Genomic DNA, 26,942 nt, shown 5'->3' with positions numbered 1-26,942 from the left:
TTTTGTTTGTTTGTTTGTTTGTTTTTAAAAGATTTTATTTATTTATTTGAGAGAGAAAGTGAGAGAGAACAAGAGCACTACAGGGGAGAAGGTCAGAGGGAGAAGCAGACTCTCTGTGGAGCTGGGAGCTCCATGTGGGATTCGATCCTGGGACTCTGGGATCATGACCTGAGCTGAAGGCAGTTGCTTAACCAGCTGCGCCACAGGGCCCAACACTCAGGTTTTTTTTAATGCAGATTGGGAAAGGACAATGTAGTAAACTGTACAGAGCTTTCTCTAGGGCTTATGTCTTTTTACCCACCTATCTACATTAGCAAATATGGTGATTTTGGTGATCAATATCCCTCAGGGGAGCTTCTCCAAAAGACAATACTGTGAGGGAATCTACTATCTTTGTCTACCTATACTTAGAAATATGCTTATGCCAAAAAAATTAATGCATAGGTGTACATATAATATTTAAACATTGACATAAGTCAAATGCAAATATTTAAATGTAAATATGTACATATGTAAATGTAAATATGTACAAATGTAAAATATTTAAAAATCATTTGAATAACATATGTGATGTTTAAAGAGCTCTTCAAAAATATGAATGTGCTTCATCCATATAATGACTTATGTTGTCATTAAAAATATGTGTACTACTTTACTAATTGAGGAAATTATCAGAGAGCATATGTAAATTTAATAAAGCAGTATAAAAGGTTTTAAATACAAGATGACTCCAATTTTGTAAATGATATATGGTGTCTATATATTTATTCAATTAAAAACATTGGAAGGAAATATACTCAAATACTAATAGTTGTTATCTCCCAGTGGTGATTTTTATTTTTCTTCTTACATATTTTATGTGTAAGTATGTAACAGTTGTCTAATTACAAGTTAAAATTAAGCTTCATTAAAATAATACATTTCTGATGAGACCTACACCATTGTAAGTACAGTTACAACTACCATGTGTTACATGTGTTACATTGCTATGCAAAGTAACGAAAAAAAAATTCAAGTAACGTAAAAATTGTATATATTAGCTACTTCTAGAAATTAATTGAGTAAGCTCTAAAATAAATATCCAAATTGGTCATATGGAGACAGGAAAAAGACCAGCGGTTGCTGACGGTCGAGGAAGAGGGAGAATGAGTAGGTGGGCACAGGGGATTTTTAGGGCAGTGAAAATGCTCTGAATAAATGTCATTATACATTTGCTGAAACTTATCACATGTATAACAACAAGAGTGAACTGTAGAGTAATAGCTATGGATTTTCGGTGACTATGCTGTGTCCCGGTAAGTTCTTCAATTGAAAGAAATGTACCACTCTGGTGGGGGATGTTGATCATGAGGAGGCTATTGTGTGGGGCTGTGGGGGTGTGGAGAGTATATGGGAAATTTCTGTACTTTCCCTTCAGTTTTGGATGCACCTAAAGCTTCTTTGAAAAAAAAAAAGTCTATTTTAAAATGTAAAATAAGTAATAAAGTAACTTTAAAAAGTTACTCATTGACCCAACCATATAAACTTCTTCAGTGTATAACTGGGAAATTACTGAAGGAGTTATTCATATCCATTGAAGTTCACACGTTTCTTTACTAACCTTGTGAAATTTTTTGTTAGAGACCTTTCTGCTCTACCAAAAATACACACATACTAACCTATACACCGACACAGCTTACACTTCTGTGTGTTTATAGACCCTATGAAACTTGTTCGTGGACCTGCAGTTTCTCCTTCCAAAAGAAAGAAAAAGTAATATGTATTCTATGATACTAATTGTGGAGTCACTTATGGTAGTGAATAAATTGAAGCAATTTGAACTTCAATTAATAATAAAATGTTTAAAGAAGTCATAACATAGGAACAAACTGGAATTTATGTAGCCTCTAAATTAAATGTTTACAAAGACAATGTATTACCATGGGACAGTATGATATATCATTTTTTAAATTATAATGCAACATAGTAGGAAAATAACAGTGAAATATGCACATATATGGAAAATGAGAAGAAATTTTACAAAAACACTGTTGAGTATGGTCTTAGCATTGTTGAATTCATGCTGATTATTTTCTTATTTTTCACACTTTCAGTGTCATTAATTTTAAAGATGAAAAAAAGCAAAGCAGAAAGAAAATCCATTAACTCTATCTGTAGTGCAAATGTTCATGGCATCAGGTATCAGTCTCTACTTTCTAATTGGAGACAGGCCCTCAGGGTAATGCTTCATTCATTTTTTCAACTGGAATGAATGGAGTTTGCAAGACAAGCTACCTTATTACTGAAGGTCAAGCTACTATGGTATACCTTTCAGTTTAGATTTTTGATCCAAGGAACACTGCAACTTCTTCTTCTTTTTTTAATTTTTTTAACTTACTTGTGTTTTTACTGATGAAATTATACAATGACTGGATTTTGCTTCAAAAATAATACTGCAAGGAAAAAAAAAAGTGTAAGATGACCCATAGAAACAAAGCTGGTTATATAGTGATTGAATCTGGCTTGTTTTGGGGGTAAGGGGGCTTTGTGTTAATTACTAACTTACTGCCATAGACTCAAGGAGTACCTGGATCTCTAGTTCCCTAAGGCATTCCTAGGGAGCTTGTTCTTTCCTGTACTGCAGTTCCATATATCTATGTCACACATTTTAATTTTCAGAATGTGTTGACATCTGTCTCCATATTTAATTCAGTAGCTTCATCTATGTTCAGCTTAAAATATGGAGCATTTGGTGAAAACTGTCAATAAGAAAAGAAGAATGCATTAGTAGATAATGATTTTGTTCTACAGATCTGTATAATTTTTCCCATTTTAAACAGAGATTTTCATAAATTTTGTGTCAAGTTGGAAGAAGTTCCAAAGGTGGAGACTTTACTATATTTAAATGTTTGAGCTCAGTAGGTATAATTAATGCCCACTGGAAATACTGAAGTATGAACTATTATTATAGAAAGAGTTTAGTCTATAGAGAATTATTTTTAAAAAGCCCCACCTTATTTTGCAAACCATTTACCTAATAATTCTTTACATTATTTTAACCTTAGATTTTAGTTATTAGTATTTTATGTGAAGCCTTCAAAAATGTTGCTATTGATTATTTTTTATTCATGTTTAAAAGATCACGTTATTTATTATTTTGTTCTTTTACATAAATTAATTTTTATCTTTATTTCTTACAAAATAGAAAATGTAAAAAAACAATAGGAAAGTTGAAAAGTCTGTTAATAATATTTGGAAAATTAAAGAACTCTAGGCTATGTCTGTATATGAGAAAATACTGGCTAAAGTCATGAACCTTATTATCACTTACATTGGAAACAATACAAGTTTAATCCTCCACTACCAGAACTCAAAAGAACAAAGCTATTTTCCTCTACAAAATCACATTAGTCTCTCATTTTGGCTCAATATTCCCTTTAATAAACAAGAAGATAAAAGTAACATTCAGTAAGAACCCAACCTAAGGGATCCAAGTGTCCAGATTCATCAAAGACTACTGAGAAGATGCATCAGGAAAATAGACAACAATTCCCTCCACAGATGAAAACTTACATGAAAAAGTCAGTATTATCATTAAATTGATTAGTAATATTGTAATTTTTAATAAGAAGTGTGATATATTTCCCTGAAATGCAGTGTCACATAATATAACCAAACTTTAGTGGGATGCCAAGGGACAAACAGTATTATTTCCCGTAGCCTTCATATCTACTCCACAGAGTAAAGTATAGCATTTTGAAATACTTTCTTGGAAGGGGAAACATATCACTCCTTAAGATAAAATTATTATCACAGGAACAAGAGATTTTTTTCTGTTTTAAAACAAAAATTTTGGGGGGGGTGCTGGGTGGCTCAGTGGGTTAAGCCTCTGCCTTCAGCTCTGGTGATGATCTCAGTGTCCTGGGATCAAGCCCCATGTCACATCCGGCTCTCTGCTCACCAGGGAGCCTACTTCCCCTCTCTCTCTCTCTGCCTGCCTCTCTGCCTACTTGTGATCTCTCTCTCTCTTCAAATAAATAAAATCTTTAAAAAAATTTTTTTAAATGACTGAAGATATTCTGCTGACCATTTTGTATATATTCTTTTCTGTGTGACTTCCTTTCTTTATCTAAAATATGGACAAATGAGTTAATAACATGTATGAATTATGAACAACTAGGGAATTCATTTTTCACTTAGGTTTAATGTGTACAATTGCATACTTGAAAAATAAGAGGGCATCAATGTATTTTCCTCGGATTATCTTTAAGATAGTGGCCACTGGTAAATGTGTGGAGATTTTAAGGTGAGTAGTATAATTTTCCATTTATTCCAGTTTGAATGAATGTGTCTATTCTCCAGACTTTTTTTTTTTTTTTGATAGACAGGATTCAAAAGAAGGCTGTATAGAACAAACCTTAGAAGAGAATCACTGTATTTTCTGCTGTCTGCATTTCATATGAAACATATCTGAATCCAAGGTCATCCACATAATGAGACTTTGGACACATTTGGGTGAGCTCTAAGAGAAAATTCTAAGAAAAAGGAGGACAACATTGAATCTTAACATGCTGTGTGTGTGTGTGTGTGTGTGTGTGTGTGTGTGTATGTGTATGATTAAGACCTTCAACTTTCGGAAAGGACAATATCAAATATCAATGTAAAGTGGAACAAGACTGTGAATGGTTCATCAGACCTCTAAATACAACAAAAAGTTTTTAAAAATGTGCATTTTTTTCTATTTTAACTTTGTAAACAACTACATGGAATCCATAGAGCTTTAAAAACACAACACAAGTTAATGAGATTTACTGTTTTGATTCACCTATTTTAACATTCTGCATTGGTATATTGAAGACTAAAGACTTCAGACTTTGGGATCTTGATGAAGAAAAATTATATGGAAGAATTAGTGCTACCTAGATGGTACTGGAAGAGTAAATTGATATGACTTGTCAGAAACAGCAATTAAAACCAAAATTAAGTAAGTGAACTCTGCATTTTTTTTTTTTGTCAATTGTGCCCCCCTCCACTCCAGGACAGGATTGTTTCCAACTAAAATGTGAAAGTGTCCCCAGAGACTTTATTCATTATTAGTTGGAGGGTTTGTGTTAAGGAGTTTGATGTGCAAAATAATTGAGACTACCAAGAAATATCCAATGTATCCAGTGAGAGTATGTCATTGCTTCTGTGAGAGAACATCTTCAAGTATCAGGCCTTCTCAGAAGAAGTCCCTACTCTGGCTTTGATAAAGATTCACAAAGGATACACTTAAAAAAAATCCACAGCAATTTTAATCCAAAATCTGGGGCAAATTTTGATGCTCAAGCTTTGAAGTTAGGTATTTTCTTTGCTATCCTTTATTGTTTATTACCTGTCCTAGGTAAATTTACTTTAAAAATGACAAAAGTGATCCTATTTCTCTATGGAAAAGGAATACTGTAAGTGTAATATATAGTGTAATATATATGTGATATACAGGTTCCAATAATTGTTGAGTTTTACAAGACATAGCTACTAACTTTCCAAAGGGTCATGAAATGATTGGATGACAAATGACCAGGTAAAGTCTGAATTAGAATGATCAGATAACAGGCTATTTATTATTCAATTTGGAAGGAAATAGAAGATGAACTTGATCATCCTCCTTATTTGACAGATGGGGTCATGAAACTACTAATATGTATAAGAAGGTCACGAACTTTCACAAAGATGACTCTCAACATGAATTGTTTGCTATTACACAATTAATTATTTCATAGGCAACAATACCCATGCAATCAATGTTTATAACAAAAAGTTTCCAAAATACTAGAAGCCTGTTCTCTATTTTATCAGGATGGTGTCTGGTCACCTCTACTATCACCTGTACATTTTCACTGGGGTATCAAATATTAACATGTAATATCCTCCCCTCCCCAGTCTGCCTTGACCTCTATTCCTCACTAGAGCCCATGTGCACTTGAAGCCAAAGCTACCTGTATAGGCACCTTTGGGAAAACTTGAATCTATATTTGCAAAAAATATATTTGATACCATCGTACGCTATAGGGACAGCAATCATATACATCCATAGTTTAACCTTTACTTCTAAGAGATAATCTAGCAGAGATTTTATTCCAGGGTCTTGTAAATTCTCCAACCCAGGGATTTCTGCTTACCTAAGAAAAAGAGAACTGAAAAAAAATCCTTGTGTTATCTAAACATTGTCAGTTTGACTGGTCTGTAAATGATTTGATTTCACTGGCATTCACTTTAATTTTGTCAAATTAAGCAAAAATAAAGCTAAACCCCTAAATTTCATATACATACACATCATATGTGTGTGTGTGTGTGTGTGTGTGTGTATGCTTAGATATGTATACATGTGTATGTGTGTGTGGAGTCACAGTAGGAAACAGGTAATTATAAGAAAACAAAATGTATCTTAAGGAATGAATTTCTTCCTTTACCCTCACTATTTCTTTAAAAGGGAAAGAAAAAATAAAAAAGGACGAGATAAAGCTTGTTTAAAGGCATCATTTCCCACAACATTCTATTCTCAGTTTTAGATGCATCCCGCCCAGAAACATTGTGCTGATCTTTTCTGGATGAAGACTGAATTTCTGAAGACTAAGGTATAAACACAGTAGAGATATGCTATCATCAAATACACTGTACTGAATCTATACAATCGAATAATAATAAAAAAGTATTCTTTATATATAAAATGTTTCCCGGATACCAAAAGATCAAATAAAAATCCCACCCCTCTGGCTGTGTTCCTAAGTATAGTATATACTCGTTTCGGAAATGGTTCACAGCACGTCTCAGGGCAATATTTTCTGGCTTACAGGGCTGGGATCAAAGGAACCAGCATCTCCCCTCACTTAGGGAGCCATGGTTTCCTATAGCACCATAGAGCAGATGGGTGTGCGTCACTGCCTCATACATCAAGCGTATTCTGGTGGAGACCTGGTTATTGACAGCCTTCGCCATGGTCGCCAGAGGCCTCACTTACATCTTAACTGTCTTTCAACCTGGAAGCCAATGGGCATTCTCTCAAAGTCAGCTTGGCCCTACTTTTCTCCTTTTGGTAGGTCTGATATCTTCTTATCATCAAAAGAGATTGTGAAGTCTTAAAACCAGCACTTTTCCTCCTCCAGAAGTCCTTGCTATTGCTACTTAGAAATGATGTGAAATATTGGAGATGTGATAAATTTAGAAATTTTTAGCTCACAGCAAGGTAGATATTGGATTAGAGTATAAAACATAGAGCATTTAATAAGGTACATGGGAAAACCAGAAAGAAAATTTGGATGCCAATTCTCCAACATCATTTCTATTTTGCAGTAGCATAAAATTTGTCATACACTTTGAACAACAGTGTTCCATGGCCACTTAGAATAATATATGCCTTGTATATAAAAAAACTAATTAGAAAATGATTCAGAGTAAAAAACTCATGAGTGACATTCATTCTTCAGTAAATAACTAATACGCAACTTACTTAGTTACAAATCTCCAAATATCTATTCCCATAATAAAGACAAGGAAAATGAAACAAAATCAAAGGTGTCTTGTAGAAATAAGCACCTCTCTGTTAGGCACATGAGCTTGAAGGACAAGGTACCAATGTCTCTGGGGTTTGCCATGTTAGATCAACTTTGAAAGTCTTGACACTAGGAACGCTTGTCAGCTGGTGCCCAAACATGTGCCTTTTGAGCTTGGGCCCTTTTCAGAGGAGAGCTTCATATTCCAAAATGAGAAAAATGGCCACTGAAATAACCGTTAATATTTTTTTCTTTAAGGAATATTTTGTCTTGATTATCAATTAGGAAGTGCATACTGTATCTCTAAACTTTACATCAGACTGCCAGTGGGTGCATCTGATATTAAGGCTCTTCATGACGCACCAGAGTGTTTATAATCACATAATATATTGTTCTACCTTAAGAAAAAAACAAAGTGGGGATGGATTAGGACTTGTTTGATTGATAATATTTAATCTTTTCAGTGTGAATTATGTATTAAAGTAATTGCTATGAGTCACCTAATTATCACCTCCTAATTAGGTGAAATCTGTATGAATCCTTTAAGTATGCCACAGGTAACTTTTTGATGAAAAACCCAAGAAACAAGGTCGACTTCAACAGATCTGTGAGGTCTTCAAGGTAATGTTGGATAATACTGATAAATTTCAACACAGTAACATATTGGATATGCAAGTCACGGGGGTCGTAGATCCTTGTCCCAAAGATACAATATTTTTAAATGGGAGCCTAGATGGTTTAGACATTAAAAGTCTGTGATAATCTTTTAAGAGTCTAACAACAGTACCTCTATATTCAAAATAATGTAAGTATAATAGGACAATTAATGAATACCAAAAGGCTTTTGTTAAGTAGAAAATGCATTTCTACCCAAGTGTTTTCAACATCTGAGACCTTAAGTTCCACTAAACAGTGCTGGTAAGAACACAGTGTTTGCCTTCCTCTGCGTGGCATTATGTCTACTAAAGAATGTCCTCAAAGAGCAATTTGTAATATATTTTTAACAGAAAAAACTTAACCTCAGTAAGAATTGTATATTAAATATTTGATTCAGAAATAGTTAAATTTTCTTCCATTGTAATGTGAATCTTCCACAAGGAAGTTTTAACCAAAGTCTTCCCAGACTGCAGTAAAAGAAATCTTTTATATACTTTCAAATACTGTGCCTTTTTATTTAAAACAGTGTAAACATAACAACTCAACACCACCAATAACTGGAAAAAGACTAGTTATGTGAACACTAATTTCCTTGAATGCCCCATGAAAATAAGGGTAAATAAAACAGACAAATCTTCAGGAGAAGTTTCAGTTCACCTTAGCAGTGGTAAAAATATTGCTTTATTCCAAATGAACATACAACACAATTTACTGTTCTTTGGGGGGCTTCCTGTGAACTGAAAAGTCTGGGCTTTGTGATTTCAACAATTTATTCTTTCCATATTAACCACAGAAGCCAATGTCTTGGTCCACAAATAGTAGACTTGCTACAAAATAAATAGTAATGAGGATGACGAGAAAGCAAAGGGCAACTGTCAATTTGATAATTGTCTTGTGTAAATCATTTAAGTATGCATAATTCAAAATAAACCCACATCCTCAACTCGCCTTGTGGTACTGATATCATTAATGAGCCAATAGTTGTTCCTCTCAAAAGTATTCACACCAGAAAATGATCTTGACGTTGTCAAGAGTTTTATAGGATCCCGCCATGCAAGTGACCTTGATTTAAGAACTTACTAACTGAACTTGATACTTAATGGATAAATTTAAAGTGAACAGATCTGAGAGGGAAATTTTTTTTCTGAATAATAAATTCCCTGATGTTTCAGAACAAATTTTAGCAAGCTTAATATGCACACACATGCACACACATACACACAATGAACACATGTGCATACAGCATACCTGTGCTCGGGTGAGCAAACCCATACCCACACACGGGTGTGCGCACGCATGCGCACACACACACATACACACACAGGCACACACGCACACACACTGAGAAATGCTCCTTTGGAGCCCCTACACAATCTCAAAGAAAAACACTTCTAATCGCATGATTTTAGTAACACGACATTGTGAATTTTCTCATCTCTTTTTCTATAATAATTTCCTTCACACCTCCCTCTGAGATTCTGTGCCTTCAAATTTCAGAGGGAGCGGCACATGAAGAGTAGCTAAGATTGCCCCAGATTACGTCTTCTATCTCCTGCCCTCCCTCTTCCAGAGTCTTTGTGCCATTCTTCAAAAATGAAATAGAAAACACTACATTGGTTGACATGACATAACCTGTGAGGAGGCTGTCGCGTGAAGAGAAATTTAGGGGTTGGGACCTGCAAGCCAAATGCAAGGGCCACCTGCTCATTGGCACGTCCACCCTCAGGATACAGCTTGTCTCTTTGAAACCGGGTAACTGCCAGTGCTTTTTTATGAGGACACTGGTGCGGTGGGGCTGAGGGTCTGAATCACCCACATCTACTAAGAGCCAAAGGAGGCCCCGGTGTTGGGACAAACTAAAATTGTATTCACAATTCTACCCAAAGCTTTAGTTGTAAGCTTTATCCCTCCTGAAACATTTCTTTCCCTTTAAAAAAATATTTTGTTAAAAAACAGTATGATATGAGGGCGATAGACTATTTGGTTTCTTCTAAGTAGATGCTCTTAAATTAATGCATATAAATAATTTGTATTTAATTTCCTCTCTTTTCCTGTTGAGCAAAGCATAGAACACACGGATTCCTCCATCTCCAGTCACTTGGTTAACGCGGAGTCTCTTTGTATTTCATTTCTTAAGACAAACTGTGCCTCTCGTTCTGATTTGGCCGTGGGACTCAGGGGGAGAAAGGCTGTGTTTTCACTTGCACTGTCCTCGGTTTCTACACTGGCCAGTTCGTAGTCCTCTGACCGCCTGGCGTCGCTCAGAATTCGGATCTGCTCCTGGACAGTTTCTAGCAATATTTTCACTTCTTGTTGTTCTGCTATAAGACAATCGCTGACTGGAATACTCACATTGACAATGTCAGCAGAGTAGGAGTTTTTGTACCATTTGATGCTTTTGACTTCAGAAATCCCTGGCATTTGCATGCAGGTTTCTTCTAGACCCACTGAAGGGATGATGGGCACGGAACTGGCCCGCGCGGATGAATATCCCATCAGGTCCTTTTGATCCAAGCTATTAAAATAGGAATTTGTCTCTCTTGAAGGCAGTTGCATATTTATGGATGCATTTTGTTGGGTTTTTAAACCACTGGAGGAATACCTGAAAGAGAAACCCGGTGTTACATATCCTGCTTTCCGCCGTGCTTCCTTAGAGCAATATTCAGTCAACAAAGCACTTCCACATGCACCATCTCACTGAATTCTCACAGCAACCCCATGAGACGGATAATATGCTCCCAGTTAAACAGAGAAGTAAACTGAAGCTCAGAGAGGTGAAGTGACTTGCCCAAGGTCACACAGAAAATAAGTGACAGACTGAGACTCAAACCCAGATCTTCTTACTTGAAGTCCAGGGATCTTTCAACACACCACAGCTGTATAGGCAGGTGGGGTATAGTCTTCCTGACCTCTATCCTAGAATACAAAGTAAATGGGGATTGAGCAGGTAAGTGTGGCCTTTCCATAGTGACAAACAGGAAACCCATAACGGCGTTACTCCACTCCATCCATGTGACCACCCTCTCAGCCCAGGTTTAGTCTGTAGACTCGAGGCCACACTAGCTGGGGGCGATCAGGAAGCCCGGCCTGGAAGCAGCATTGTACTATCGTCCTGCATGTTTCTGCTTCACATTGAGTTTAGGGGAACCAGGTCCAATTATCATTGGCTCTCAACTCTGTAGAAACTGCCTCACCTCCAGACAGCTGAGCCTACAAATGGGAATGGAGGCATACACTTGCTTTCTGGGGATGAATGTGAAGTGCTTTCTGGGGATGAATGTGAAGTGAGGTCCATTGGGCCTCTACCAATATAGCAACTTTCCTCACATGGTTTCTGGAGCCAAGTAAGGTAATTCACTGGTGCACGGCAGTAGCTTGTCAAGAATGCCAACATGCCATTTGAAGTCATTTGAATATGCCAGGAACTGGCTAGCCCTCTTATTGCCTGTTCAGAGCTGGTGAATTTTCCTGTGCCAGAGAGTGGGGCAGGTATGTTGTGGATTCACAGAAATGTGGCTTGGGATCCTGAGCAGTAATCTCTATTCTCTGTTATTTGTCTTTAACTTAAATGTGAAATGAAACGTTAAAATTTAAGCATAATCTAAATATAGCCACCCTCCATATAATAGGTCTTATTCCCCTTGTCTTGCATTACGATGTAAATAACAATCATGTTTATAAATGGAAAGAATAATTGCAGGGAAGTGTCTTGCATACTAAATAGAAGTCTTTATAGCGAGGATGCAATCAGAGCAATTTAGGGGTCTGTCTTTCCACCACATGGGGAGAAAAGACGAGGATCCAGTGGAGGTGTCTCTGTAGCTCCATTCTCTCTTACTGTGCCTAGTACAGAGTTGGCAATCAATAAATCCTGATCAAGGGGATGCATGAATACAGGAACGAATTTTCAAGGTAAGTGCTCCCTTTATATCCCAGCTAATGTCCATTTCAAACATAGTAACAGCTGACATTTGCAAAATGTTTTTTAAAAGCATGTTCAAGTCTAATTACCTCATTTAATTTTTTAAAAACCTGTGGCTTATTTATTATTATTACATGCAGTGGATAAATAAGCTAGATTAAGGGGCACTCAAGTGACTTCCCTCAAATGATACCTTTGGTAGGCAGCAGAGGAACAAGTTAATCCCAAATTGTCTGATTGTAATTCTTCTTATTAAAGCCAGAAACAAGTGGGCATCCCAAGGTGCAATAGAATACCTTTTTAGAGATGTATAATATTTTTTACAATTATATTCTAATTGTATGGTCATGTAAAGAGAAATTCCCTGGGGGATCATATGCCTTTCACTTAAGTGTTATATGGTTGAAAATCTGACCCTATAGTTTCTGATCACTGACTTAATTTCAACAAGAAAAAAGGGGGCAGATGTCATCCTGCTAGCATCGCTAATAAGCATGAGGATAGAGGATGTTTGCATATCACATTCACCAATGGCTCAGAGTCAAGAAATATAATTGGGGTAAAACTGTATTCCACATAGATATCTTCCGGGTGTATCAGTGGATAGAATCTAACAGGTTGAAATGTGATGGTGACAGGTGCAAATTCTTAGAGCAGCATCTAAACATTCCTTGTAAAACTGTTGGGTAAAGGCATAAATATCTCAGAGGACTTAGTAAATTGCAGCCTCCTGACTACATTGGCATGACAATGTAGGAATCAAAGGTAATTCGAACCAAACTTGGGGCAGTCTTCATATTGATGGAGTTGGGTGAGAAAGAGGAATGCCACTTAGCTTAGGAGTCACCTTGCAAGTCAGGTATGGGACACGTGGCTGGCAGTAACGGAAATCTAGAACGTTACCATCACGTGGAGAGGATTTTGAACAATTAGAACTCTCCGAAAATGGGATTTTTGTTTTCTATCACTTAATGGCATTAAGTCCCAAGGCCATTACAAGTTCTGCAGGCTTGGACAAATGGCAGCCCCACTTACATGTTTTCATTAATTAAAACGTGGGAATACTGATCTAGGGGGATTCCTGTGGCCACTGAGTGGAGTCCTGCCTCTCCAGGATGCAGCCAGAGTCCTCTCTTCCTTCTCAGAGTTGCTACGAGGGTCCCAGCCAGCGCTGGTATTTGAGTAGAAGTTATATACTATTCTCCAGAAGTTCAAGTGGGAGCTAAATTTCTAATATGTCTCTAGATTAGAAGACACTTCAGAGTTCTGTGTTCCTTAAGGGCCACTAACTCTTTCACAAGCTTGATCCATACGCTGTCATGCCTTGACTACAAAATACCAGTCTGAACTGCCCTTCCCCTGATCCCTCACCAAAGAAAGTGCAAGTGTGTCTCATTTGTCACTAGGGGAGTCAAAGCATCCTTCTAAAGAGGAGAAATTCCAAGTTAGTCACTTGGTTTGGTTCCCAGGCATTCAGGGGTCCAGCCAAGGAGTTTGTGTCTCTGCACAGGCCTCCAAGCCTCCGTTCCTGGTGTTTGTGGCATTGAAATCAACTGACTAAATTGAAGAGAGCCATTTTCCCCTCCGAAGCCATACACTTAGCTGTTTCCCTTACATATCATCATCCATGAATGTGATTTTCTTCATATTTCTTTCCTGATTTAGTGGTTCATTTAGTCAGAAAGGCCAGGATTCAATCTCAGTCCTTTTACATGGCATATGCCACCTCAAGTTAGCCATTTCAACTCCGCCATCCTCAGTGTGTTCATTTTTTAAATTCCTAAAGGATCACTTACACCTGTACAGTTGCTAGATAAATTAGGTATTCAGTACGGTTTGGATCCCTTCTGCTTTGAAGGTGGCCGTCTAGTTCTGTGATTCCATTTCTTTCTGGCTAGCATATGAATACATAAGTTTGATTTGCCTGACAAAACCTAGTTCGGAGCTCTGTGAGCCATTGTCATGGTTGTCCCAGGTCCCTCAGTCAGGGGGAAAAGCTCCTGAAGAATCTCCTCTCCATCTCATTCCTTCATCAAGAGCTCTCTAAGATATGTGCCGGGTTCAAGCTGGGCTACTGTAAGTGCCAAGGAAAGAAGCCACATACACCAGGAGCCTAACTAGCAGACCGCACCCACACCCCAGATAAACAAGCAGCAGATGGCTGATAGCTCTTGTAAATTCATTCACTCCCCCTCTGGGCTAGGGCCAGATTTGAAGAGGGCCTTTAGCTGTGAAATTCTATTACCAATCCCATTTCCAGTCCGGAGAGACGGTCAGTCCCCCAGGAGTGGAAAATAGCTGTTTTCAAGAACTGAGAATGAGATTGCTCCTTGAGATTCATTGTGCTGAGCACACAGTGACTTAGAGTCACCATTTATCAACATCAGGTGCATATCACACACAGGAAAATACACGTGGCCAGCCAGCTGGAGAGAATATTCCAAACCCAATGATGATTGAACCAAAACAAAACTACCACTATGCAGACAATAAGTCTAAGTCTCCCAGGAGGTAAAAGACAAAACAGTGCCTGAACATTCATGGAAATCTCTGAGCCTCTGAAGATTTGTTTATGTAGGGTTCAAGCCTATATGCCTGGCAAGGGCTCCGAGCATCCTTATACCTGGGACATATGGGATGATAACCATATCGGCGCCCAGTGAAAAGAAAGACAGTACGGGCTGGTTCTCTAACCATCCACAAAATCTCTGAACTTGATTTCCCCTCACCCCATATATGTGTTCCCAAGTAACAGACATTATTAGTGATTTAAGAATCACTATCTGAGCTTAGTGATTTAAGAAGAAAAGTCATGATGAAACAAGATTAATTATAATTAGGGGCTAAGTGGAAGCCCCTTTTCTAGATCTAAGGCAAAGAGAAATGCAAACTGCTTCTTGACTTGCATTATATGTTTTGGACAACTTGGCTCTTATGTTGAATTTGCAAACTGTCACCCCAGGTCTATACCGAAGGTATTTTACAGTTCATTTGGGATTGCTTCAAAATTACAAATGTCTTTCTGAAGAAATCTGTTGCTGGGTTTTGTCAGGGCGTGGCTGTATGCATGTCTTGCCAGAAACAAAAGGAAAAAGGTAAGGCTCTGTGATGTATGTCTCCTACCTGCTTTGGCTCTCAGTTTGATACAGACAGTCTGGAAAGATCATCCAGGCCAAAGCAGAATAAAAGCCGGGCCTGCCTTACCCAAAGTGATAAAAACCAAATTCAACAAGAACCTGGCTTGACTGAGGGAGCCGATTCCTGATATTTCTGGAATAAACCCTGATTGCATTGCTCTTGAAATTAATAGCTCTCTAACAGTTCCTTGACAATAAGTGCCAGACTACTCTGCTTACTATGTGTCAGGTACAAGCCCTTTTATACATGTAATTTTTAAAAATCTTAAGATAACCTTAAGACCCCTGTGAGGGTCTGCATCCACTCGTAAGAAAGGGCACCTTTTGCAGCCCTGGTGTGCAAAGCCCATCTTTCCACACCTATACCACAAACGAACCTAGACATCTGAGTTCAGCAAATTGTACTTTGACAATATGCTGTCTACATTGACGGAGACAGTTTCAAGAACAATCTGGACAGAAGTAGACACTACATATAAATACATTACAGGTTACTGTTGAGGGTAGTGCCCACAATATTGGTTAGAGAATTGAGTAATTGTTTTTCAAACTTAAGAATGAAGGAAAACATTAGTCCTCCTAAGAAATCTCTCTTTTTCTTTTAAATCCAAGATGCATCCCCAGTTGTTTTAGCAACTATATAATATACTGCCTAGATAACTATACACTGAGCTTGCTCCCTAGTTTTATTTTTCTGTCTCACATTTCCCTAATATCTATTTACATTGTACCTATTCTTTTTAGTTTATCTTTTGTGGAACAAAGATCGAAGTAAGCATAAATAGACTATTAATGACAAAAATCAATGAAGAAAACCCTAAGGAACATAATAGCTCAATTTAAAGTTTGAGCATTCATGACACCCTCCCTAAATTCCATTGTTTTTAAGACCTACCCTTGACAAGGTATCGTATCCTGGTCTGGGATTCTTGATTCCTCAAGTTGCTGATATGCTGGTCCCACGATGCCGCCCAGCCTACTTCTGGGTGAGGGGGGTGTTCTCCTGAAGGCATTCCTATGGAGCATACCACTCCTTTGCCCTGGGCTGCAGCAAGAGGAGAGATTCCTGCTGGGATGAAAGGAAACCAACAGATTGATCCTAGCAAGAACCTTATATATGGCCGCTCAAACTTCTCAAATGTTGCTCTTCACTCCAGACACTCACACTTCTAGATTAGGCTCGCCAACCATGACTGCTAGCTAGGAGACCAGAAGTTGTTGAATCCATTAACCCTTGCAGGAACAAAGTGAAATTCTCACATTTCTGGCTTTCTAGTTTGCAGCACAGTGGACCAAAACAATCTCAGCTTTCCAGCCAAAGACAAGAGGTGGGCTTAAGGAATTCTCAAGCTCCTGATTCTCAGCTACCCTCATTATCCAGGATATAGTGGCTATCTAATAAAAATAAAAATGGCTTTGTTACTAGATACTGACAAAAACCAAACACAGGAACTCTGAAGGGATTCACGGGGAAAAGTTCACCATGTTAGTGGTAGAATAAATAAGCCTCATTTGAGTTGGCATTCTCTCCCTAACATATGTGCTAAATTCCCAGTTCACGACCTCAAATTTTCATCAATCTTGAGAAACGAAATTGTTTTCTTTTGAATTTGCTTTTAATAAACATCTGATTATATGTTTTCCTTGACTCATACATCCAAATACCCAAATAACCTTATGTGTTTAGATGCCATCACAGGCAAAAGGCATACATGGGATGTATCTTAGGTGAGATTGAGATTCCTATATAGATCATGCTAACCAAAAGAGTTGGGCTTTTTATAAAATCAGTTGCTGATTTGACTTGTTACCCATTCCATGTCCATTTCCATCACCACCTCACTGAATGTACCCTGCAGCCATGAGGACTGGTAAGAACTCTGTTCCTATGTAGACAGTCCATGCGATGCCAGTTTATGTGGTCAGAGTTGTTCTGCGGTGTTCAGATAACAAGTGAAGTTAGAATCTTTTGCTATAGTTTCATTTTACCCTAAAAATACCAATAAAGCCATATACAGAAGGATGGAAACCATTTTCAAAATTTCAGCAAACTTACCAAGTTCTAAAAGGACCAGTCTCCCAAAGTAATTTAACCCATGTCACTATATTATTTGGACTTCTTTCTGGAACTTCCCCTCTTGGCAACACTAGCGTTATTTCTACTTAGTAGTTACAATGAAAAACAAAGCAAAACAAAACAAAACCTCAAATATTATTTAAGATCAGAGTTTGGGAACCTGACATTTGAGTAGACACTTTCCTGGTTTTGGCAAAGTGAATGATCAGATTTTACCTTCTTCAAACAGTATGTGCTACCTTGCAGCATAGTATACCTTCATTCTTTATCATAATATTTCTTGTATGTTGACAATATGGGGCCTCTATGTGGGTCACCAAGGCCACAAGTATAAAGAGTTCTCATAGCTTTTTTTTTTTTTCCCCATCCCTCTAGCTTCTACCTGTATTATCCAGGAGCTTTTATGGAGTCTGTGGAGTACTCAGGCTTTGGTGCTAGAAGTAGCTGCATCTGGGGGTGCATCTCAGGTCTGTACATTACTCATAGCATGATACTGGGGTAAGTATTTCTACCAGAGCCCTGAACAAGAGAGATGATACTCTAATTTGGGTCACTTGGGAGATTTTACTATTTACAAAGGTGTCTTCACCTTTGAGGTGGGAAAAAAGCCAACATGGGGTACTCCTGTATGTCCGGGCAAGTAACAAGGGGAAACTTTTACTATCCTTGCAACTGCAGGGACAGGGGTGGGGGAAATTATCAGAATGGAGAGAGAAGGGGAGTTGTAAGGAAAGGACCACCTGGCAGGCACTGTGGCCCCCAGAAGTGGGACGAGGGATATAGCTGAGGCAAGCAGGGAGGAGGGCACAGAAAGTCCAGGACTTCGGTCTCCCCCCATCCTTCCATCTCCTGCCTGTGCTTTGAATTGACAGCAGAAAAGAGAGCCTGCCGCTCTTTCAGTGTACATGGCAAGGCAGAGAAAAGTAAAAACTTAGTATGGGAGGAGAGGTGCCAAAGGAAGGTATTCAGATCATGCCTTAGTATCTTCATAGGACTACTTTAGGGCTAAAAGAGAGAGAGTATGCATGGAGCCTGACCGAGAACAGGGGCTCAGTGCAATGAGTTCCCCTGACTCCTCCTCCACACCTGACAGCTTGAAGACTCATGGTAATCACTGAAAACCCTGGTCTTATTTCATTCTAAAAACCTCCCATATGTGCTGTCTCTAAGAGAGTTATATTGCTAAAATGTAATAAGTATGACATAACATAATAGATTTTTTCTTTAAAAAGCAAGAGGATTGTTTTCCCTTTGAACTAAATATGAGAAATAATGGCTTTGAATTAATAGCTTTGTTGTAATGAGTTACCCAAGTAAGTCATGTTTGCAGTGCAAAAAAAGGAAATTAATTATTCATAGCTAGCCAAACTGTCACAGCAACAGAGTCTTCCAGTATGAACTAGTGACCCATCTGCAAAAACAGTTCTACACCTACTGATCAATCAGCTATTCAAGCCTTCTAACCCCATGGCATTCGGGAAGTTATGGAGCAGTTTGCAGGATATATAAATCAGTAACCAGGTTATCAATCATGAAAACGCTTAAGTCTACTGCATGTTTTACAAAACAAAAGCCATGATATATTAAACTATAATTTCCAAAGTTCTAAAAGCACTTTATAAATCAACTCTTGCCTATCTATCAGGACACAATGTATGCCAACAAATACTGCAGTGTCATTGAACCAAACAAAAGGGAAGATCTCTGAAAAATGTTCTTATTTAATTTGTAAGTGGTTCCCAGGCACATAGGAGAAGCCAAGTTTAAGAGGGGGGTATCTCAATGGACAAGGAATAGGGTAGGTATTTGCAGCTCAAATACATTAGAAATTGTCATTCTTTTTTATTTTAACTTTAAAACGTTGATGGTATGATATAGTCCTAGAGTAATATTATATATAATTATTTTACTTGACTGGATGGGACACCATTTCAACATGTATTATAATCAGCAGGAGAAAATGCTGTTTTGGAGAAAATATCCATCTTATAAAAGGCTGGTAATTTTGGACTTATTTCCCTAATTAAAGAACTTCCATTAGATCCAGTGAACTCAAATGCTTTTTTAACAAGGAAATATCTATAAATGCCTCAAATGATATAACCCCAAACTGGCAGTTAATAACTAAAGCAGTAATCCAACAGCCAAGTGTATTTCAATTCCAACTTAAAAATATTTAAACCATTAAAAAAAAAACAACAACAACTTATCAAACCTTTGGTATCTCAGTCTCTACTCATGTAGAATGAGAAAAAAAAAAAATCCCCAACCCATAATGAGGATTAGTATACAGAGACTGAAAACCTCCCAGTAAATGTGGTCAGCATTAAGAAAATCCTTTTTTAGGGGACTCATTGAGAGTCAAGGAAGGTTTTCAAAACATTGCCTAGGTATATGAAAACCAATGATATTTATCTGTCATTGTTGGGGACAACTGGCTGTTTTTTAAGTTTTTTTTTTTTTTAAGTATAGATGATATGTAATGTTATATTTGTTTCAGAGATGCAATATAATGATTTTACGATGCTCGCCACATAAGTGACAACTATTATTCTGTACCTTCTCCTTTTTTGAAATTTTAATCCTTTCATATACATATATTTATTTATATTTATATTCACATATTTCATTTTATAATATGGTACTTCTCACTAAGAAAGGGAAGCTTAAATCACTGCACAACTTCCACAAAGACTGAGGATATTACATTCAGATGCACATAAACAGAGCATCAGTCCCAAACTTTGGCACTTGGTTTAGAAAAAGACTGCATTTTTGGAGTTTCAGATTTTTGTATATGAAACGCAGCATGTGATTAGAAGATGCTAAAAAACCTGCTTGGCCTCAGAATGTTAGGACATTTATAAGATAACCTTAATTTTTGGCTCTCTCCCCCAAAGAACCAATTTCTATGGGCAGCTTGCAAAAGAGTGCCACCCTATTCAAAACAGATCTTATAAACCCAAGGAGAGGACCTGCGAAGCTTCCTCCCCCTGAAAAGTTTTCTTTGTGTAAGAACCTGTTGGAAGACCTGGAGCATGTCAGATCAGCTGCCTAGGGAAGAATTAGTCATTAAATTTGCAGACGGTGATAAGGCAGGCTAGGAAAAATCATGTTTTTAATGGTTTTTCAGAATGCAATTGTTTCATTCACTGGTCTGTGTCTGCAGCTTTGATGGGTGTTGTTAATAGTTCCTCCGGCTTCTTACAGGGGCATGGCTGCCTGCTGTTAGCTTTGGTTTACTTGCTGTGAGCTGCTTGAGCATCCACTCCTTGGAGAAATACATGGGAAGCAAAAACAATCGTTTCTCCTGAATCAAGTTGCCATTCATTGGCATGTGTTGTCCAACATTAGACACAGTATGAATGTGCCCATCCCCACCATGTGTAGCTACCTGTACCTGTGGTGTTTGACAGACTGGCTTCCTCTGTCAGGAGAAGGGACCTCTGGGAATGACTGAGGGCTGGCAAAACTTGACTCCATCATTTTCTCCAATGCAGTCACAGGATGCCTTTCCGCCTTTGAATACTGTGGAAAACCACATGCACAGAGTTGAGCTGGAGAATGAGTTATGAGTGGAGGGCCTATACTACTGCAGCTAGATATCAGAAGTTACTGAACTGAACTTGCCAGTATTTTGTCCAATGGTCCCCTGATCAGGAGAATGATAGAGACATCATTGGCATCCCATTTCTCACACAGTGAGTATGGTCTCCATCCTCCCCCCACACTCTCTGCTCAGATAAGGTCCATCCACGAGTGTTCTTCACTTTAGAATTTTAAGAATGTCTTCTCATTTCAATCTACACCCATGGCACACTGTGCCTGACAGGGAAAAACACAAGTATTTTTTATTCGATATACATTTTATACACAAAAAAATTAATTAGTAGTTGGATTACAAATAGCAGGGGTTCAATAAATAGTGACTGAATGAACCTCCGAACATTCTCAGAATGATAAGGATATTGGTTCAGAGTACCTGCTCTCAGGTCTCCATCATTACCTCCTTCAGCCTTTGCCAAGTAATTACTGGACTTAATAAGAGAAATTTGTGGGCATTTCACTCTTTATACCTACTAAGTCTCGGTTTCATCTTTGACTGTGGTATCTTATAAGGCTCAGGAGCCTTTGGGAAAGGTCTATAGAGATGATACATTAAGAAAAACGTTGCCCCAAGGGAAATATCGCATGGCATCTCAACCAGGCAGCACATTGTCCACTTTAATCTTCCCTGGACACACAACTCTTGAACAGCAGCAAGTGCTAGCAGGTTTCTCTTCCAGAAACTCCAGATTAAAAACTACCCTGGGAAATGACAACTTTAGAATGCTAACCAAGCCAGAGAAAATTTTGAAATATTGATATTCATACTAATGTATGAACATGAATTTTACAGAACAATGAAGACAGATATGCAATATACATATGAAAAGGTATACAACTGCATTCATTGTAAAGGGATAAAAATCAGAATAGAGGAAATTAAGTTTCAAGAAGCTCTAGTAAAGTTACAGATACAAGAAAATTAGAGTTAGTACTAATATGTTGGGGTATAAATGGCCAGTAAGTTCCAAAATATTAGATATACACACTCTTTTATCCAGAATGTTACTTCTAGGACTTACCATCATCAATATGATTGTAAAAATTCAAAATAATGTCATCACTAGAATGTGTCAGTGATACAATTTTTAATAACAAAACAGAAGATAAAAATAAAACAAAAACAACTGGACACAATAGAAATATCCACAAATAAAAACTACACAAACATTGAAAAGAAGTATGTATAATATTGCATAAATAAGGAAAATGAAGTAAACAGATAGATATACATATATTGCAAGTGTGTATATGTGTATATACATATATTTAGCTTTATGTATGCATATACACACATATATATATAAATTTTGTATGTACATGTACCTACACATTTCTGGGTGTGCACTTGTGTTGTGTGTTTCCCATGCAACCCCACAGGATGCAGGTTAAAAAAAAAAAACAATTAACTGGATGTTCTCTTTGCGGAAAAGTGTATCAATGGTTATAGGCTATTGAGATTAGGCAAAAATGTCAAGGTTATGTAACACCTTAAGGTAGCAATCTCTTATCTTCTTAAGTATTTCCAAAATAAACCACATGGGGCAGTCATAACCATGTCTTCAAACACAATCTCAATTCTACAAAATGGACTCAAAGAAGCAGGTCAGGCTTTTTGCAAAATGGAGTAAATTGACACAGAAAAAGAAAAAGAAGATAAGGAGATGATTTGGAAAAAGTGGCTATTTTTAATAACCCAAAACTACAAAGATCCAAAAAATGATATAAATACCTTCATGTGTGCTTTTTTATTGATGAATTAAAGTTAATTACTACAACCCATCCATGGGAAAAGTGCACTGAATAGACATGTAACTAGAATATAATCAACATTCTAACTTTTAATCTGAACTCCAGATTCTATTAATAGACCAACTAGGGATTTGTTTTTTAATCTAATAAATTGTTTCAGAAGACAAACTTGGATGCCTGGAATGCTCAGCTACAGGAACAAGTGAGATGATCTGGAGACGTCTGTGGCAAATGGGAGGAGGTAAGCATGTGCTCCTGCAGAGAGGTCTATGGGGACAACATCTGCTAGGTTTTTCTGGACCATCTATAATTTCTAGAGAAATCACTGAATCATTAAAAGTCAATAAGCCATTTTTTTAAAGTAATGTATGTCAAATAGCCTAATTATGTGTTAGGGCCATTAGTTCATAATCTGTGCTTTTGGTGAGGGGGTGGGTGGGATACCAATCACTTTTTACTTTTATTTTAATTCTAGTGTAGTTAAAATAGTGTTATATAAGTTTCGGATGTGCAATATAATGATCTAACTGTTCCATGCATCAAGATATTGTGCTCCTTAACAAATATCATGGAGGAGAAGGGGTCTTAGAGAGGAGAAGGGAGTTGGGGTAAATTGGAAGGGGAGGTGAACCATGAGAGACTATGGACTCTGAAAAACAACTGAGGGGTGTGAAGTGGCGGGAGGGTGGGAGGTTGGGGTACCAGGTGGTGGGTATTATAGAGGGCACAGATTGCATGGAGCACTGGGTGTGGTGAAAAAATAATGAATACTGTTTTTCTGAAAATAAATAAATTAATTTAATTTAAAAAAAAAAAGATACTGTGCTCTTAATCCCCATCATCTGTTTCACCTATTCCCTTACATACTTCCCCATTAGTAACCATCTGTTTGTTCTCTATAGTTAAGAGTCTGTTGTTTAGTTTATCTCTCTCTTTTTTTTTCTTTGTTCATTTGTTTTGCTTCTTAAATGCCACATTTGAATGAAATTATATGGTACTTGTCTTCCTGTGACTTATTTCATTTAGCATTATGCTCTCTAGCTCCATCCATGTTGTTGCAAATGGTAAGAGTTAATTCTGTCTTATGAATGAATAATAATCCTGTATATGTAAGTATCTATATTTCTATCTATCTCCATATCTATCTATCTCCCATATCTTCTTTATCCACTCATCTATCAATGGATGCTTAGACTGCTTCCATAATTTGGTTATTGTAAATAATGCTGCAATCAACATATGAGGTGCATATAAACTTTGCTTCAAATGAGAGTTTTGATCCTGAAAGCTAAAAGATTTTGTTTAAAATCCTGGATAAAAATTTTGGGTAAAATCAACCTCTGTTTTTTTTCTGGTTATTCATAGTGTCTATAATAGATACTATGTTCTAAATCTTTTCTTTCAAAATGTTTTCATTGTTGTTATACAGTTGCTTTCAATTCTATTGTTTTGGTCAATTAACACAAATTTATTTTCAAATTGTCTTATTTTGGATTTTGCCTCTCACAAACTTTATAAGAATCATTTTCATTTCAGTGGCAGCATTTAACACGAGATTCAGGTTTAAGTTGCTGTATTCCTATCCAGGATTGACTGAGAAAAAACAGACAAACAAAAGACACTAGTAGATTTTAAAGCCTTTGGCATCTATAGTCACAGCAAATATTAAATTAAACCCATTGCTAACCAGATTAACATAAAATCTACACTAAACATCTGTTTACTTTAGGATTACACAATGTATCATGTCTACCTTTTAAAAAAATTATAAGGCATTCTAGTATATATATCTCTATATTAAATATATATATATATAGAGAGAGAGAGAGACATAAAGTAAGAACCAAACCTGACTCAGATACCACAAAAAAGTTGGGGTGATAGACATAGAATTTAAAATAAACACAAACTTTTAGTTACTTTATTTCTCCAGAAAGGGATTTTATTTTTCCAGACAATTGAAATAAAAAAAGCTATTAATGAGGTACAATAAAAAATGGAGGCTCTTACTGCAAGGATAAATGAACCAGAAGAGAGAATTAGTGATAAAGAACATGAAATGATGGAGAATAAAGAAGCTGAGAAAAAGAGAGATAAACAACTACTGGACAACAAGAGGAGAATTTGAGAGAATAAGTGATAACATAAGACAAAACAATATTAGAATTGGGATCCCAGAAGAAGAAGAAAGAGAGGGGCACAAGGTATACTGGATCAAATTATAATAGAGAACTTCCCTAATTTGGTGAAGTGAGCAAGTATCAAAATTCAAGAGGCACAGATAACCCACCTCAAAATTAAAAAAAAAAAAAAATGAGGTCAACACCCCATCATCTAATAGAAAAACTTACAAGTCTCAGTGACAAAGAGAAAATCCTGAAAGCAGCTCAGGACAAGAGGTTTGTAACATATAATGGTAGAAATATTAGATTGGTGGCAGGTCTATCCACAGAGACCTGACAGGCCAGAGAGGAGTGGCATGATATATTCAGAGCACTAAACAAGAAAAATATGCAGCCAAGAATAGTATATCCAGCTAGGTTCCTACTGAAAATAGGAGACATAAAAAGCTTCCAGGACAAACAAAAACTAAAAGAATTTGCAAACACCAGAACAGTCCTGAAGGACATATTGAAAGGGGTCCTGTAAGCAAAGAGAGAGCCTAAAAGTAACAGACCAGAAAGGAACAGAGAAAATACATAGTAACTGTTACCTTACAGTCAATACAATGGCATGGAATTCATATCTTTCAGTAGTTACCCTGAATGTAAATGGGCTAAATGCCCTAATCAAAGGGCATAGGGTATCAGAATGGATAAAAACAAAACAAAACAAAAACAAAACAAACAAACAAAAAACAAAAAAAACAAGACCTATTGGTATGCTATCTATAAGAAACTCATTTTAGACCCAAAGATACCTCCAGATTAAAAGGGGGTGGAAAATATCTTACCATGCTAATGGACATCAGAAAAAGCTGGGGTGGCAATCCTTGTATCAAATAAATTGTATTTTAAGCCAAAGACTATAATAAGTGATGAGGAAGGACGCTATATAATATTTAAAGATTCTGTCCAACAGTAAGATCTAACCATTTTAAATATCTATGCCCCTAATGGGAGCAGCCAATTATATAAGCCAATTAATAACAAAAGGAAACACATAGACAATAATACAGTAATAGTAGGGGACTTTAACACCCTCCTCACTGAAACAGATCATCTAAGCAAAAGATCAACAAGGAAATAAAGGCTTTCAATGGCACACTGGACCAAATGGATGTATCAGATATATTCAGAACATTCCATCCCAAAACAACAGAATACACATTCTTCTCTAGTGCACATGGAACATTCTCCAGAATAGATCACATCCTGGGTCACAAATCAGGTCTCAACCAGTACCAAAAGACTGGGATCATTCCCTGCATACTTTCAGACCACAATGCTCTGAAGCTAGAACTCAACCACAAGAGAAAAGTTTGAAAGAACTCAAATATAGGGAGGCTAAAAAGCATCTTACTAAAGAATCAATGGGTCAACTGGAAAATTAAAGAAGAATTTAAAAAATTCCTGGAAACAAATGAAAATGAAAACACAACTGTTCAAAATCTTTGGGACACAGCAAAGGGTGTCCTGAGAGTAAAGTATATAGTGATACAAGCCTTTCTCAAGAAAGGTCTCAAATACACAAACTAACCCTCCACCTAAAGGAGCTGAGAAAGAAAAGCAAATAAAACTTAAACCCAGCAGAAGAGAAATAATAAAGACCAGAGCAGAAATCAATGAAATAGAAATTAAAAGAACAGTATAACAGATCAAAGAAACTAGGAGCTGCTTCTTTGAAAGAATTAATAAGATTGATAAGCCCCTGGCCAGCCTTATTCAAAAGAAAAGAGAAAGGACCCAAAGTTAATAAAATCATGAATGAAAGAGGAGCGGTCACAACCAACACCAAAGAAATGCAAACAATTAGAAGAACTTATTGTGAACAAATATACACCAGCAAATTAGACAATCTGGAAGAAATGGATGCATTCCTAGAGAATAGTTTACCTAGAGGTAAACTATCAAAACTGAACCAGGAAGAAATAGAAAACTTGAACACACCCAATACCACTAAGGAGATTGAAGTAGTCATCAAAAATTGTCCCACAAAGAAGTGCCCAGGCCCAGACGGCTTCCCAAGAGAATTCTACCAAACATTTAAAGAAGAATTAATACCTGTTCTCCTGAAACGATTCCAAAAATGGAAATGAAAGGAAAACTTCCAAACTCATT

The 26,942-nt window shown here is 37.0% G+C and overlaps 1 protein-coding gene across 13 annotated transcripts in view; it reads right to left on the bottom strand.

The window, feature by feature from the left end:
* Positions 1-8,820: 8,820 nt before the first annotated feature.
* The window catches only part of NRG3 (neuregulin 3), a 1,054,218-nt gene continuing 1,036,096 nt past the window's right edge, over positions 8,821-26,942 (bottom strand). For 3 of the 13 annotated variants that reach the window (XM_044239944.1, XM_044239945.1, XM_044239949.1), the window contains 4 exons: positions 20,699-20,832; positions 16,123-16,296; positions 11,013-11,084; positions 8,821-10,770 (listed from right to left, as the gene is read on the bottom strand). In XM_044239944.1, the coding sequence (XP_044095879.1) occupies positions 10,263-10,770; positions 11,013-11,084; positions 16,123-16,296; positions 20,699-20,832 (888 nt within the window). In that variant the 3' untranslated portion in view covers positions 8,821-10,262. The remainder of the gene's footprint in view (positions 10,771-11,012; positions 11,085-16,122; positions 16,297-20,698; positions 20,833-26,942) is intronic. The other 10 variants (XM_044239950.1, XM_044239951.1, XM_044239953.1 and 7 more) reach the window with 7 other exon arrangements.

This window comes from Neovison vison, chromosome 2 (assembly GCF_020171115.1).
Source record: "Neovison vison isolate M4711 chromosome 2, ASM_NN_V1, whole genome shotgun sequence".
Classification (NCBI taxonomy): domain Eukaryota; kingdom Metazoa; phylum Chordata; class Mammalia; order Carnivora; family Mustelidae; genus Neogale; species Neogale vison.
This window is presented reverse-complemented; position numbering and strand designations above follow the sequence as displayed.